At 42.5% G+C, this 17,546-nt stretch overlaps 1 protein-coding gene across 2 annotated transcripts in view; it reads right to left on the bottom strand.

Annotated features, from left to right (window-relative positions):
• Positions 1-17,546, bottom strand: part of zgc:153039 — a 180,059-nt gene that overhangs the window by 38,530 nt on the left and 123,983 nt on the right. For both annotated transcript variants that reach the window (XM_068042295.1, XM_068042294.1), the window contains exon 9: positions 14,963-15,087. In XM_068042295.1, coding sequence (XP_067898396.1) covers positions 14,963-15,087 — 125 coding nt within the window. The remainder of the gene's footprint in view (positions 1-14,962; positions 15,088-17,546) is intronic.

The following is a 17,546-nucleotide window of genomic DNA, read 5'->3' on the forward strand; positions in this document are numbered from 1 at the left end:
CCAATCAAACCAAATTTAAAAGTAACAAAATTTGCAAACTGACATGGAAAAAAAGAAACAGCAACACTAGAAAATGTAGAACAGGAACAACCATTTACATTTATATAGTGCCTTTAACATCATGGCTCGCTTCACAGGAGCATTATAAAACAAAATATGACATCAAGCCACATAAAGATATCAGGTCAGATGACCAAACATTTGATCAAAGAGGTAGGTTTTAAGGAGTGTTCTAAAGGAGTAAAGTGAGGTAGAGAGGTGTAGGGAGAGTATTCCAGAGCCGAGGCAACCGAAGGCACAGCCACCAATGGTGCAGCGATTAAAATCAGCAATGCTCAAGAGGCCAGAATGAGAGCAGCACAGATAATTCTGAGGATTGTGGGGCTGGAGGAGATTGGAGATAGAGAGTGTTGTATTACCTCTTTCGAGACTAATACAAACAAAGCTGAAGAAGGGCAGGTAAAAAGATTTAACAGAGCTTTAATGGAGACGTGTTGCTTCAGCTTATGTGTTAACTGATTATGCAAGTGAACTGAATCACATGATATTGTATCACTTCCTATGAGTTATTAGCATAAACATATAATTTAAATTATATTTAATACACTCTCAGCATCCCCCTTCCCTTAAATGACAACTCCATATAATATAACATTAATATGTAAATGTATAAGCAACCCTTATTAGATAAGAAATTTGACAACTATAATACTATTCACATAAAACATTTGGAAAATTCCACTTCAAGGTATCGTCTACGTTTGGAACCATACTGGCTGTCGGCTGATTCGACCAGACCTCGTGACAATGACGTGGGTGTGTTCTTGAAGATTGTGTTTGGGAGGACTGTCCTTAGTTGGTGATTTGCTTGTTGTCAGTCTTCAAAATGTATGCGGGTACGTGTAGGCAATGCTGGGTGGTCACCTTGTGCATGGCAAGCAGAGTGTCCCCTGAGGGGAGATCAGTTCCTTCGCAGTACTGCACTAATTGGTGTTGTCACCTCATACAAACATCGATCTTTGCACACTTTGGACACTGCTGCTGGGATCCATGTCTGTTCTTGCAGGGTAAAGGACCGTCACCTTCTGGCCAACAGAGGTGGCAATTCTGCACCCGCATGCACGTCATTTGTGTCTTTCATCTAATCTTGTTTTTAACATAACCAGTCTGTGATCAAGGATGACCTGGTGAGATAACTTGGTAGAGTGGTTCTCCACCGTCAACAGCAATCTGGAGTCTAATAGCATTGCACTAAGATGCAATAAAGTAACTTGGATATCTTGCCTGTTTTCCAAACACTTTTTGATCAGTGATTTGACTGTCCTGACCATGCGTTCAGCCAATCCCAAACGAGGATATCTGGGTAATATGACATGGTTGGTGGACCATCATTCACACATACCCTGGAACAGTTTTCCCATGTATTGTGGACCACTGCCAGACAACACTTCTACTGGGGCACCAAAAAGACTAAAAATGGCATTAACAATGTTGGCCACTGCTGGACTTGATCTCGAAGTTTCTGCATAATTGGAAATTTGGAGGGATAGTCAATAGCAGATAGTCTTCTCTACCCACTGAGCACAGATCAATTGCTTTAATATATATATTCGTTTTGTGGGATGTGGATGTTGGTGGCTAGGCCAGTATTTATTGCCCAACCCTAACTGGTCTAGCAAGCCACTCAGTTCAAGAGCATTTCAGAGGGCAGTTAAGAGTCAACCACGTTGCTGCAGGCCTGGAATCGCATGTAGGCCAGACCAGGTAAGGATAGCAGATTTCCTTCCTTAAAAAAGGACATTAGTAAACCAGATGGGTTTTAATATCTTGATCCTTCTTCCTCTTCGGCAGTCCCTTCGGATCAAGGATGACTTTCTTCCGCTCCAGGGTTGTGGGTCCTCAGGTGACTGAATAGTCCAATTCTAGATCCGCACACTCTGCCACAGGTGGAGTTTGGTGAGGCAAGTGAATGGGATGCTCAAATTTCTGAACGCTCCTTCCGCTGTTTGCACTTGGTCGCTGCTCGGACATGTCGACGTTGTTTGAACTGGCTGGTACCTTCGCGGATGCTTCTCAGTTTTGGGTGGTCTCAGGCAAGAAATTCCCACAAATCAGTGAAGATGTCACATGTTTTCAGGGAGGCTTTAAGGACATCATTGTAACATTCCCTCTGCCCTCCTGGTAGCCACTTGCCACAACAGAGCTCAAAGTAGAAAGCTTGTTTTAGGAGTCTAGTGTCAGGCATGTGGACAACGTGGCCCACCCGATGTAACTGACTAGCCATGACTAGTGTCTTGATACTGAGGATGTTGGCCTGAGGAAGAACACTAATATTGGTGCGCCTGTCCTGCCACTGAATTTGCAGGATCTTGCGGAGGCACCACTGGTGATCTCTCTCCAGGGCTTTGAAATGTCTGCTGTACAGTGTCCATGCAGACAGGAGGAGGATAGGTAACACTACGGCCCTGTAGACCATGAGCTTGGTACCAGGTTTGAGGTCTTTGTCGTCAAACACTCTTTTCCTCACATGACCGAAGGCTGCACTGGCACATAACTGATGTTATGCGGTTGGAGAGGCTCTTTGTTTTCTAGCCTGGTGTTCTCGACAAGCATCACGAGATCTCACCATTTGGCCACTGTCCATGCTGATGCAAGGCCAGTATACTAACTCGCAGGCAAGTTGTCTCATTCTTTCTATTCCCACATGCCCTTGGTGGAGCTGTCCAAGTATGTCAGACTGAAGTATCGCAGGGATGAGTATTTGGCGTCCTTTGACTACACCATTGGACATACCAATTTTGTCTCCGTATGGCCAATACATTCTTAGATCCATAGAGAGCTCCTGAATGGTCTCAGGCCAACCCTCAACAATGATATGCCATAGGGCTCGGAGTTTGGGAGTCTTGAGAAGTCTCCCTCTGGAGTTTTGATTGAAGCACGAGATCTATGTTGTAAACATCCTCCGAACTTGCAGACTTAGTCCACCTGGAAGTTAAATGGCATTTCTCGTGCCTTTCCAGCATTGGGCGGTCTGCTTAGAGTCTCCGATAGGATTATTTGACTACTGGGTCTGTATCTGATATTACAGTTGTAGCCCTGAATCTTGTTGAGTTAGCTCTGGAGTCGAGGTGGTGCACTAGTGAGCAATTCTCTCCAGTGGCTTAGGATCGATCTCAACTGTGAGCTATTTTCCGAATAAGTTTGTGTGGAACCTGATGATCCCGAAAAGCAAGAATTTCTCATTCAATATTGGAGTAATTTGCTTGTGCTGGTGACAGATGTTTTGAACCAAATGCGACAGGCTTGCTGTCTTGAAGACATGCACTGAGACCTTTTTGCGATGCATCCACCTCTAATGTTGCTGCCTTCTGAGGATCATAGTATTTGAAGACATGACTTGGCCGATGGTGCTCGTTTCAACACACTGAACGCATGTTGGTAATCGTCTTGCCATAGGAATGGCGTGTCTTAATTCTCTTAATGGAAAAGTCTACTCAGAAAAGTTCAGTATGCACGCGGCAAGGAAGTTGAATAGACCTAGACACCTTTGGAGGTCGTCCTTGTCCTGCAGTGTCAGCATTGACCAGATATCTTTGATCTTCCCAGGATCAGGGCAGATACCTGAACTTGAGTAAACTGCACCAGAAAAAATAGTTAGTGTCATCAGCCCTAATGAAGCACATTTTGCTGTTGAAAGCCAAACCTTTGCATCTGGCAGTCTCCATTAATAAGGGTAGGTTTCTATCATGCTTTTCTTCCAAACATTCTGCTACGGCGCCATTGTTCACAATACACACAGAGCCTGGGACCTGTTCCATATGCTGTTGGAATATATCCTGGCTGACCGATAGCCCAAATAGTATGCGGTGGAAACTACCAAAGGAAGGTCAGAACCTGCTCAGCTGGTGCGGTCCTCTTGACCAGTGTACAGAACAATGTCTGTTTTTTTGCGCCTAATTTGGAAAAGTGTTTCACTCCAGCAAATGTTGAGCTTAACGCTTCCAGTGTTGGTATCTTAGGAGAACATCTCCAAGGCTTTGTTTAGCCTCCTTGGGTCTAAACATAGTTGAATTGAACCATCCTTATTGATTATGGCTAGTGTTGGAATCTGTGTGATGTTGAACTCGTCACATGATGCCTTGTTTTCCCACTCCATCCAGTTCCATCTTTAACTTTTCTCAAATGGACAAGTTGTATTTTCACTGGGAGTTGATTGACAACGTTGCACCTTTTCTTTTAAGGTGTAGGACTCCATCCCTATGAAAATTCCCAATCGCATGAAACCGGTCCAGGTACAACTACTGGATGTTTTGTACGGATTCAATGGGCGTGCACCAGTCTTGACTGCTGTGGTCTTCTGACTGTTTGGAAAACGTTGTTTCACCATCACATAACCTATTTGATTTCTATACACATCGCCAGGATTTCTCCAAATGTACAATCTTTTTAGTTTCTCATAAAAGATCTTTGCCAACATCAGATCACTTCATTGACAAAATTATCAGTCCCTCTTTGATTTCCCAATCCAGGGCCATACTGACCAACATGCATTCCTGATATTCCTTCACCAACTTTAGGGTTTTCAGTCGCCCGTTACAATTACCACCAGTTGATTTGACTTGATCATAACACCTCAGGATGTCACCACTATTTCCTGCTCACTGTGATCTTGTGTCAGGGCATAAACTTGTATGATAAACAAATCAAAAGGCTTCCCTTCGATCTTAATCACGATCACTCTTTCTGAAATTGGCTAGTAACCTTGAACTGATCGCTTGGATCTTATGTTTTCTAGGATTCCTACTCCATTCTTATGCTTCTCACCTCCCAAGTAAAGCCATGATTCTTTTTGTCCAGCTGACCAGATTCGAACTTCAAACAATCTTACTTCTGCAATTCCTAAGAAGTAAATACAGGGTCTATCCATTACCTGTATGCAATTATCAAGCTTTCCCGCCTTATATAAAGTTCTTATATTCCATTTTCCAATTCTCAAGAAGCTACCTCTTCCATTGAATGCAACGGGCTCAGAAGCGGACACCCTTAGTGAGTTTAGGTCAACTTAGTCAAATATGTTGGTTACTTTTTTGGGCAAGGGCTTCTCCTTCTCAGTCACCATTTACAAAGGAATCGGCTACAGACGGCTTATGCGAGGTCCCAGACTTTCCACAGGTGACTGGCCACATTGTGTTACTAAGTGTTTGTTTGAAAGGGATTCAGCAGCAAAAGATGGACAGAATATACAAGTGAATTGTATGATGATCCAAACTGAGGAGTCCTCAAGATATAGAGGCAAAGGAAGGACCAAACATAATATCTGAGGCAAAGAATGCTTTGAAATTGAGTACAGGAAAACTCCAGGCTTGGATGAAGTAATAGAACATCTAAAAGCCCTTTGAGAAACAGAATTAGAAGTGATAATAGAAATTTGTGATCAAATATATACCAAAGGATATATTCCAAGTGACTTGAAACATTCATTATTCATTATGACGCCCAAGAAACCTAAAGCAAGAGCACAGTTTAGAACTAGAAGCTTAATGAGTCATCTCATTAAAATGATCCTGAAAATCATAATAGAAACAACATATTTGAAGCAGAAATGGTGAAAGAGTCTGGATTTAGACCTGAAACAAGAACGAGAGAGGAAATATTCAACCCAAGAACAATTTTTGATAAATATCTGGAAGTAAACAAGAACATTTACTTATGCTTTAAAAATTATGAAAAAGCATTCGATTGTGTTCATCACCAAAAGCTAATAGATGTATTGCTGAAATGTGACATTGACAGTGAAGATGAGAGATTTATCCAGAGCCTATACTGGGACCAAATAGCAAGCATCAGGCGAGAAGATGGACAATGTGTTTCAAGTGGAGAGAAGAGTAGGTAAATGCTGTGCACTGTTGCCAAAATAATTCAATCTGTACATAGAACAAATACTCAAACTTCCAGATGTAAAAAAATTGGAGGCAAGAACATAAACTTGCAGAATCAGAAGAGGCCCTACACAATATCGTAGATGAAGTAAAATCTAGGTTTAGAATATGGATCAAGTATGAACACCAAAAAGACAAAAACAACGGTAGTAGGAATACATTAGAAGAAAACAGAGTGAAGATTGAAGTGGATGGTGTCAACACTAGAACAAGTAGCTAAGTTTGTTTATTTAGGAAAAATGATAAGATGGTAGATACAATGCCGAAGTCAGGAGGATGATAGAGATAGCTGGAAGTAATTTTGTGAAGATGAAGGATGTATTAACAAGAAAGCTCAAGTTTTTAAACAAGGAAAAGAACCTCAGAAGATGCTACATTCTAGCCACTTTCCTGCATGCCTCAAACCTGGACAATAAGTATAGATCTGTGGAAGATAGAGGCCTTTGAAATGTGGACGCTAAGACGTATGCTTAAAATTCCTTATACAGACCATATGACAAAAGAAGAGGTGCTTGAAATTGCATGAGAAAAAAATAACTCTTAAAAAGTGATATCCAGAAAGAAAATGCCTGTATTTCGGCCATTGATCAGAGTTGAAAAGCTACAGAGATCTCTTCTAGAGGGCAAAGTAGACGGCAGCAGAAAGAGGGGTCGACCTAGGTGTAGTTGGATGATGGACACCACAGAGCAGTTGCAGACAACCTACAATGGATGTGAGGATGGCGCAAGATTGACGAGCATGATACATCATGACAGTAGATCTCCTGATAGAGGAGCTACAAGCAGCAGCAGGTCTTCTGACTGGGTCAGCTCATTCAAGTTAGTTGCACGCCAGCAATTCTGCTACTGCCGGTCCTGACACATCCATGTGTTGACATCCTTCCATCTACAAAAGATGATGGATATGCAAACAATCCACTTACATGGGGTATCTTCTCTTGGTGCACCTTTGCTAATGGCGGTGAAGGCCAATCCTAGAGAGGCAGGTTCTGCCACAAGTACTGCATGTGAAGCTGCTAAGTGATGCTGGGAGTTATTGTTTTTGACATTGCCGCCTGTTGCCAAGCTGCTGTCGCCACTGGTTGTCGTGGTAGTGCACACCAGTCTACAGGATGTGTCGCCATTTTGCTCTTTCGCCAGCTAGTGACTCCCAGGTGCGATAGTCAACATTTAGGGCCTTCATGTCACACTTGTAAGCATCCTTGAAGCAGAGCTTTGGGCGCCCCACTGGTCGTCTGGTCCTGGCTACCTCACCATACAGAAGGTCCTTGGATATGCGACCATCTTCCATCCTGCGGACGTGTCCGATCCACCGAAGCTGCCTGTTTGATTAGCGCCAACATATTTTGGAGCTCTGCCTGTGAGATTTGTCCTGACAGGATATACCTGCTATATACTTATTATGTAGAACTTAGAGATCACAATTATCCAAAATACAGCCCACAGGCCAGAATCTGGCCTGCCAATCCTGTATGACTGACAATGGGCTGGCTGTGGATCAGAGACACCGGAAGAGTGACGGTCACAACACTCACCCAGACTGGAGCACTGGATACCGCACGCCTATCCCACCTGCTTCACAAACTGGTGAGGAAGGTGTTCAATTTAACCTGAGCACCTGGGGACAGCTGCTGCACAGCCATTTACTCTTCCAGTGGGAATAAGCATGTGTCTCAGTGGAGATTTAACACCTTATTTTTCTAGTGAAGGGTTACGACTCGCCAGTGTTACTGGGCTTGTACTGACAACTGACGCTGTTGGAATAAAGACGCTCACTGGCAAGGCCCCAAATAGAGGGCCTGGTCAGACAGGAGACTCGACAGAAACCCAAGCAGTGATGACGCTGTTCAGTTTTCTCGAATGGGAAATGTCACAGAAGCTGCCCTGAGCCTCCCCGTTGTTCCCAACTGGCCTGTTATTGCCACTAAGAACCCACTATATTGCAAACACTGCCCTTGTGAAATATTTACAGCACTGATGAATGTTCCACTGTATTTCTGTAGAGATGTTACAGTATAACACTGGGGTACAGTACTGGTGGGGCAGGAAGGGGCGACAGTGAGGGGCAGGAGACAAGGGAGGGGGGAGGGGTGGAGGAAACACAGGGGGGTTGTGGAGGAGACACAGAGAGGGGGAAGGGTGGAGGCGAAAAGAGATCAAGATCAGTCCTGACAGATGGACAACTATTCAGAAGACGCCACATCCTTACCTCAAGTGTGTGGGCAGACATTGTGCAAGCAAAAGCAATGCCAGATATCTCACTAAATCAGTGTCAACATAGTAAAGAGAAAAGTTAATACATTAGACTTCTCATTTAAAGCCTGTTAATCAAAACAACAAAAAAATGTGCATTTTTGTGTTGTTTTGATTAATAGTAAGATAGCACTGTCGATGACCCCTTCCATCACACTGGATTTGTCCTGCTTTTTGTGCACAGGACATACCTGGGCAATCTTCCACGTTTCCAGGAGATGCCAGTGTTGTAGCTGTATTGGAACAGCTTGGCTTCTAGTCTTCTTGGGGCAGTGATCTGGAGTTTTGCAAAAGCTTCTATTTTGTTAATGGAATGGACTGGTTATGTGAAATAGCTGATCACCTGTAGCGTCTTCACCTCGATCCACCTCATTCAATTTTTAAAAAAAATTCATTCACAGGATGTGGGCATTGCTGGCGAGGACATCATTTATTGCCCCTCCCTAACTGCCTTCTTGAACTGCTGCAGTCCAGGTGGGGTAGGTACACATACAGTGTAGTTAGGAAGGGAGTTCCAGGACTTTGACCCAGCAACAGTGAAGGAATGGCGATATAGTTCCAAGTCAGGATGGTGTGTGGCTTGGAAGGGAACTTGCAGGTGGTGGTGTTCCCATGCATCTGCTGTCCTTGTCCTTCTAGGTGGTAGAGGTCACTGGTTTGGAAGGTGCTATCTAAGGAGCATTAGTGTGTTGCTGCAGTGCTTCTTGTAAGTGGTACACACCACTACCACTGTGCATTAGTGGTGAAGGGAGTGACTGTTGAAGGTGGTGGATGGGGTGCCAATCAAGTGGGCTGCTTTATCCTGGATGGTGTCGAGCTTCTTGAGTGTTTTTGGAGCTGCACCCATCCAGGCAAGTGGAGAGTATTCCATCACACTCCTGACTTGTGTCTTGTAGATGGTGGACAGGCATTGGGGTGTCAGGTGGTGAGTTACTGGCCACAGGATTCCTAGCCTCTGACCTGCTCTTGTAGCCGTGGTATTTATATGGCTACTCTAGTTCAGTTTCTGGTCTGGTGATTCCCCATTCCGTGGATGGGTCTATGCTTTTGCTGATGCATGGAAGGGTCTTGCCTCTGGGTAATGTACTTCTGCAGTTTAAGCACTGCCCGCTCTGGTTTCTCCTCACCTTCCCACTGCTGGATCTTCTGCAAAGTTTGTCCGAGTGCCCTCCAAGCCTTGCATGTGTCTGCATATGCCGGGCATCTATGCAGTTGGTGGGAGACCCCACAGTTACTGCACAGCTTGTTCTGCTGGAGTGCCTTGGATATTGTACTAACAGGCATTTCGGACCCCAAGACTTGCAAAGACCATATCCCTGCGATAATTGCTTCGTATCTGCGTCTGTCCTGTAACATACACTCCATGTCGCGTCTCTTCGGCTTTTCCAAGCAGTCTTTCTGGAACACTTCAATAGGAGTGGAGGCAATAACCAGCTCCATAATTCGTTCCCAGAGTACAGTACTGGAGAAGTCGCAGTCTTTTGCTTTCTTCTCTCTGCATCGATTAACAAAGTTGTCCAAGCTCTTGTTGGTTTTCTGTCTATACTGCACGAATTCAAGGTAGCGCAACGCCAAAATTAACTTTAAACCTAAACTGATTTTTTAAAGCTGCCCATAGCTTTGATGGATCCTTCTGGTCAGCAGCAGATAAACCAGAAGTATTGATTCTGCGCAGACGCTCATTTCCTGTGGCGATCCTAACTTTTATCACCTGGTTCCCTGCATCCACAGCCTTGTGGTCTAGGAAGCATAGTTCAATCTTCTGCTTAAACCATTTGAACTCGCCTGGAACATCAGGTGCTTTACAGTCCATGTCTGGACATCTGGCTGCCATTGCCTAAGCCTTCTGCTCTTTCCTCCCAAGGAGCAAACCTTGCTTTAAAAGTTGCAGAGAGCGGTAATGTCTGCAGAGCTGAGCAGGAGCCACACTCTGAGCTGTGTTGCTGTAGCATGAGCTTGAAGCAGAAGAGGACCTGGCGTCAGGGTCGGCAAATGGCGTGTGGGTGCGGTGACAATGGGAAGGAATCTGCACCAAAACACAATGCTGCACTTATCTCTGCGGTTGAAACAACCGAAAATTTTCTTACCGGCTCGGAGCAAAACTGAGTGTGCTCAAATCGCCTTCGATCTCAACTCACACCGTTAATGCCCTAATGTGAGATCGGTGATCTGGTCATGGTGCTTCAGGTAGGGCTTCCGACTTAAATCATTGTTTTCAACTGCTGATCAGTGCTGTCAACTCACTATTGCTCCCACCATATTGTATTATCTTTTTCTAGTCTAATACAAACAAAGCTGAAAGACACGCATAAAGATTTGACCGCAGAACTTTAATGTGACTTGTTGCTTCAGCTTACACATGCTAACTGACTGTGCAAAGAGCACTGAATCACATAATATTGCATTACTTCCTATGACATACATATTAACATATATTTAAATGATATTTAAGATATGAACAAATGCACTGAGTCATGCAGGCCCCCACCTGCCAAGAATGAGGCACATTAATTTTGCCAAATGGACATTAAACTCCAAATTGTTGCTGAAAAGAAAAGGGGGGCTATTACCAGGAATTGCCAGGCCCCTAGCCAGAAAGACATTTTTTGCATACTAGCAGCCAGTGTTGAAACAAAGGAACCAGTCCCTGCTCCTAATAAATAGAAGCGACATGGTCAGACCAGTTTAGTCACATGACTAACTGGCTGTTGCAGAGTTTTGAACTGAGTTTTAAATTGGAGAAAACTGTGTTTGAAGTCACTGGCTCCTGGTTCATGGATTGAGAATATCTCTCGCCTGTCTGCTCCCATCTCTATCACCAGCTTTTGAATCCATTGAAGACACATGAACCCAAAGAGAGCAAAGTCTCCTATAGTGAACAAGGTTTCAGAAGAATACTGGGCTCCAACGAAAAGCAAGAATTACCTACTAGCAAGAACTATCTACAAAAGGACTCTACAGTGTGTTCGAAACACAGTAACAAGAAACTCTTCAGATATTGCCTCAAACCTCTCCACTTTATTTTTCTTCTGCTCTTTTCTGTCCCTATCTGCATGTATGTATCGTGTATGCATGCTAGCGTGTGCGCCATGTATCTGTAGGCGTTAACTGAATTAGAGTTTAAGTTTTAATAAATTTCACTTTTCTTCTTTAAACCTAAGAAAGCCTCATTTATTTGCCTTATAATTGGAAAGCGGTGAACAAGGATTTGCCAAGGGGGAGCTAAAACACTGTTTAAAAACAAAACCCTGTAATAATAAGACCAGGTGAAGACTGAATGGGAACCCCTTGAGCTCTTTCTCACCTGGTCATAACAACTATCACAACAGGGAGGAGTAAGGGGTGAAGATTTGAAAACAAGCATCAGAATTTTTAAATCATGACATTGCTTGACCGGACGCCAATATAGATCAACAAGCACAGGGGTGATAGGGAACCAGGACTTGGTGTAACAATAAAAAAAGATTCAAAAAAGTGAATTTCTCCTTTTTATATCCACTATCTGACTTCTCAGACCTTTCCCGACCTCAGACTTAAATATGAAGAGCTTAGGGATGTTTTTGTACCCAAAATTGAAGTTATTTGCATTGTGGGATTGCTGATTGGAAACAATCAGCTCACTCTCCCAAACTCCCAGCTCCCCAATCTGTGCTTGACTGAAGTATGCCCTTAATCTTCCCCTTCATTGCAGTTTATCTCCCATCCCATCCATTTTTCCCATTCACAAAACTCAGCTCCCATTTCTTTGAACCTCTCACACCCCAGTATGGGCCATCCACCTCATCTTCTCAAACCCATAATTGCTATTTTCATTATGCATCTCGTTAATTATCCCCCTCTTTCAAAACCATTATTACTCCCTTCAAGAAATGGAGCCTAAACTGCTCTACTCTCTCCAACATCTCAAACCTTTTTTCCTTCTTCAAAGACGGAGAATGCATTACCACCAAAATATGTTCTTAATTTTCTCTCCAGTTCTTATTACACTCCTTCCAATCTGGCTTCTGCCCTAACTGCAGAATCAATATCATACTGATGAAAGGCATAAATGATTTTCTGTCCTGTGCAACTTGAACAGTGGCTCCCCATTGCTCCTAGACACCTCTGGCACCTTTAACCCAAAGATAGGTAGGAACGTAGGCTGTGAAGAGGACATAAAGGAGGCTACAAAAGGATATAGATAGGCTAAGTGTGTGGGAAAAGATCTGGCAAATGGAGTATAATGTGGGAAAGTGAGAAATTGTCCATTTTGGCAGGAAGAAAAAAAAAAAAGCATATTATCTAAATGGTGAGAGATTGCAGAGCTCTGAGATGCAGAGGGATCTGGGTATCCTAGTGCATGAATCACATAAGGTTAGTATGCAGGTACAGCAAGTAATTTGGAAAGCTAATAGAACGTGATCATTTATTGAGAGAGGAATTGAATACAAAAGTAGGGAGGTTGTGCTTCAGTTATACAGGACATTGGCGAGACCACATCTGGAGTACTGTGTACAGTATTGGTCTCCTTATTTAAAGATGGATGTAAATGCGTTGGAAGCAGTTCAGAGAAGGTTTACTAGACTAATACCTGGAATGGGCGGGCTGTCTTATGAGGAAAGGTTAGGCTAGGCCGTATCCGCTAGAATACAGAAGAGTAAGAGGCAACTTGATTGAAACATAAGATCCTGAGGGATCTTGTCAGGATGGATGGAGAAAGGACATTTCCTCTTGTGGGAGAATCTAGAACTCGGGGTCACTATTTAAAAATAAGGAGATGCCCATTTAAGACAGATGAGGAGAAATTTTTTCTCAGTGTTAAGAGTCTTTGGAACTTTCTTCCTCAAAAAGGCAGTGGAAGCAGAGTCTTTGAATATTTTTAAGGCAAAGGTGATTGATAAGCAAGAGGGTAAATGGTGATCGGGGATAGGTGGGAATGTGAAGTAATCAGTTCAGCCATGAACTTATTGAATGGCGGAGCAGACTCAAGGGACTGAGTGGCCTACTCCTGCTCCTAATTCGTATGTTCATATGTTTATTTGTGGGGTATGACTACTACAATTTTGAAAGGCAGGAAAGGAGGTCTAGTGGGAATGACATCAAAGGGAGCAGGATGTGGGGATGAAGGCACAGGCAGAGATGGGAGAGAAACTAGAAAGATTGGGAGTTATGAATGAGGAGTCTATGGGAAAGGACCTGCTGGAGATTTAATTTGGAGGGCAAAGAGAAGAGGTGGAAGCACCAAAGGCAGCTCAACTGATGGTTTCCATTTGGTGACCAAGAAATCCATCAGCTCCTTCCATTTATTATGAGAAGCAAGAATGGAGCAACAGCTGCAAAGATATCCAGGAACCTTTTGAAGGGTAGAACAAAGTCTGCAAAATGTTGATGTGCTTTGTTGTAGTATATATAAATGATTTGGAGGAAGTAGCTGGTCTGATTAGTAAGTTTGCGGATGACAAAGGTTGGTGGAGTTGCGGATAATGATGAGGATTGTCAGAGGATACAGCAGGATATAGATCGGTTGGAGACTTGGGCGGAGAAATAGCAGATGGCGTTTAATCCGGACAAATGTGAGGTAATGCATTTTGAAAGGTCTAATGCAGGTGGGAGGTATACAGTAAATGGCAGAACCCTTAGGAGTATTGACAGGCAGAGAGATCTGGGCGTACAGGTCCACAGGCCACTGAAGGTGGCAACGCAGGTGGATAAGGTAGTCAAGAAGGCATACGGCATGCTTGCCTTCATCGATCGGGCCATAGAGTATAAAAGTTGGCAAGTCATGTTGCAGCTGTACAGAACCTGAGTTAGGCCACACTTAGAATATTAGAAGGACGTGGAGGCTTTGGAGAGGGTACAGAGGAGGTTTACCAGGATGTTGCCTGGTCTGGAGGGCATTAGCTATGAGGAGAGGTTGGAAAAACTCGGATTGTTTTCACTGGAACGACGGAGGTGGAGGGGCGACATGTTAGAGGTTTACAAAGTTATGAGCGGCATGGACAGAGTGGATAGTCAGAAGCTTTTTCCCAGGGTGGAAGAGTCAGTTACTAGGGGACATAGGTCTAAGGTGCGAGGGGCAAAGTTTAGAGGGGATGTGCGAGGCAAGTTTTTTTTTATACACAGAGGGTGGTGAGTGTCTGGAACTTGCTGCCAGGGGAGGTGGTGGAAGCAGATACGATAGCGACGTTTAAGAGACATCTTGACAAATATATGAATAGGAAGGGAATAGAGGGATATGGGCCCCGCAAGTGCAGAAGGTTTTAGTTTAGGCAGGCATCAAGATCGGCGCAGGCTTGGAGGGCCGAATGGCCTGTTCCTGTGCTGTTCTTTGTTCTTGTTTAATCAATAAAAGCACACTAAATTACATGATCTGTGACATGGTCTATGACCAATTTATTACATTTAAATCTTTTCAAAATGAGTAACAACCAAATAGTAACAAGTGAATCCTGAACATAACAGGCTAAAATTTCAATATTCTGGTTGTCAACGGAAGGGTATGGCAGAACTCATTACTTAAATCAGAATCTTGCTTCAGTGAGACAGATTTATTCAGACTCCACCATTTCAGTAGTTTTCTTTAAGCCTTTACAATCAGATATACATAGGACACATACTTGAATTATTTCTCCCAAATTGGTTTTAGTTGGGGAGATTAAAAACACCAAATACATACAAAATATATTGTTGTATATAATTGTTGTACCAGGTGCAGAAATTCAAGCAGCTCAGAATTTGAACATACTTGTTCATTTATGTCAATATCTATGAATTACTGAACTACCGCATACCTGAAATTTGGTGCGGAGGCCCATTCCAATGCCAGACAGGCTAGATCCACAGCAGCATAGACCAAAAGAAAAAAGATGGTCACTATCCCAGCAATAGTATTCAATTTGCCAGTAAACAACACAAGCTGTAAAAACGAAAAAAAAAATACTTCAATGCCACAAAGTTAACGAGCATGCACTCAATTTCCCATTGAAATCACAGGTAGTAATGGTCCAAATAAATATCAGAGGAAAATAGTTGCTAAATTTTTCCCTTTTGTCACTAAAAAACCCATTTGCCTTCTGGCATACTCAAAGATACTTTAAAGGTCAAGATTTCCCCTATGAGTTGAATGCAGATCAAGGGTGTAATAAAATAAACAGTCACTGCAATCTTAATAACAGACCATCTGCTGGAGGGTATCAGGTGTTAACATGAGTGAAGGAGTACTGTTGTTAGTCATTGTATATTATACAAATACATCATTTTCCACAAATGGGATGCCAAGATGTGCTGGTGTTTACGCTACATTCATAAACAATGTAAAAAGTTGACTTTTAAAAAGTACAATGATAATACTGTTCACTTTCAGCACAGAATAAAATGCAAGATATTCTATGATCTTCAGCAATAAGTGGAAACATTCCCATATTGGATGACAGCTCAGAACCCAGCCATTTTGCCCATCAATTCTGCCAGCGTTCTTCTCCATGAAACACTAAGTCTAATGCCACACTCTGCTTTCTTTAATATTCCTCTTTTCCAGGCACCTATTGAATTCTCAAATTTATGGGCTTTGCATCAACAATTGTTTGTAGCCGATGATTTCACATTCCAACCATCCTTCATTTAAAAATATTTTTCTGACCTTCCTTTAAATTCGGTTTGTGCTCATTTTAAACATGTGCAATCTTAACATCTTATTGATTGGTGCAAACAAGATCAATATTTGTCTCCTGATAACCACTCATTATGTTAAATATTTCAAATCAGGCTACCCCTTAGCCTTCTTGCTCGTGAATAAAGCCCCAACCTTTCAAATCCCTTCTTATAACTGCAACCCCTCATCCCCGAAAAAATCCAATTGTAACTGCGTTGCTCCTTGTCCACTATTTTTTTTTAATGCTCCCATAATGGGATGACTAAAACTGCAAATACTCCAACTGCAGCTAGACAAATGCTTTGTACAAACCCAACATTACTTAAGAGTTAGAAAAGGCAAAATCAACACTTTCTAATGTTAAAAACTTCATCAGCAGTTAGAGGTCAGCGAGAAGATGTCTCATAAGAGCAGAATGCAAGCAGGAAGTCAAACACTACACTGTCTGCTCTCAATGTTCCAAAAATGACAGACATCATATTAACCAGCTGTATGAAGGCACAAAAAGTAAACTTCCCTGTCGGTATTGTTAGCTCCAGTTGTCCAACTGATAAAGCAAACTTGAAACTATGCTATACATACCCAAGCCTATGATCTGTGCTGAGTTAGCCAATTTCAGCCAGAGTGGCAGTGAGGACATTACAAGTGTCCCAGCAATCCAAAGGTTGGAAGAAAAAAGATCATTTAATGGTCACTTTTTTGGCCGTTATAAGAGATGGCTTTAGCTTAGTGACAAATTTTCTCTCCCATGAACATCTGCCATTTCCTATCACTGGTCAGAGCCATACCACTTGGATTGCATAAGTTTGAGAGGTGGCCCTTTCTGTCCCATTCACAAATAACTTGGATGCTAATCCAGTGGTACCAGAAGCTTGGGCAACATGAATGTTCATGTAATCGGTCATCATTCACATTTGCTTTTCCTTTAAAACTACAGAGTGTAATGTGACTAATGCAACCTGATCTGTGGTTGTTAGGAATATGAATCTGATGTCAAAAATAAGTAGTTCCAAGTGATGATTGATACAGACTTGAAAGCATGTTGTGAAGTGGCATTAGTTTTGTATCAGACAAGAGGCTCGCACTGACTGAATTGTTTGAAGCAGGAAGAATCATCAAGTGAGAGGCTGTGCCACAGCACGGAGGTAATGGAAAAAATCTAAATGAATAAATAATCTGTTGCAAATATGACATGATTTTTCTTTTAAAAAATAATACAGGGAGTACTTTTTATTTTGTGCGTCTTTAGAATGGAAATTATAATGAGTTTAATGGTGGGATCCTCTCAACAGGATGACTACTATAGATTACTTAGTATCTGAATGTATGCATCTATCCATAAAAAATGTTAAACATTCAGTACCTGGTGAGTACTCTGAGGTACAAGCGTGTTTTATACCTAAAATGATTTCAGTTTGCCTTCAATATGATTGCAGGTTTATGTCCATGATTGAATAGGATAGGATTGAAATTAACTTTATGGAGGCACAAACTTATTACCTAGTCTGGAAATTACAGAGACCTGGAAATTTGACTGTCAGGTGTAGATCTTAAATCTTTTTCCTCATCTTCTGTTGATTTGATTCAATATTTTTGTAATGGCATTGATAAACATAGAAACAGAAAAGAGAAGCAGGGGCAGGCCATTCGGCCTTCGAGCCTGCTCCGCCATTATGATCATGGCTGATCATCCAACTCTAAACTATTGCCACTATCGCCTCATA

The sequence above is a fragment of the Heterodontus francisci genome, chromosome 11 (genome assembly GCF_036365525.1).
Source record: "Heterodontus francisci isolate sHetFra1 chromosome 11, sHetFra1.hap1, whole genome shotgun sequence".
Lineage (NCBI taxonomy): Eukaryota > Metazoa > Chordata > Chondrichthyes > Heterodontiformes > Heterodontidae > Heterodontus > Heterodontus francisci.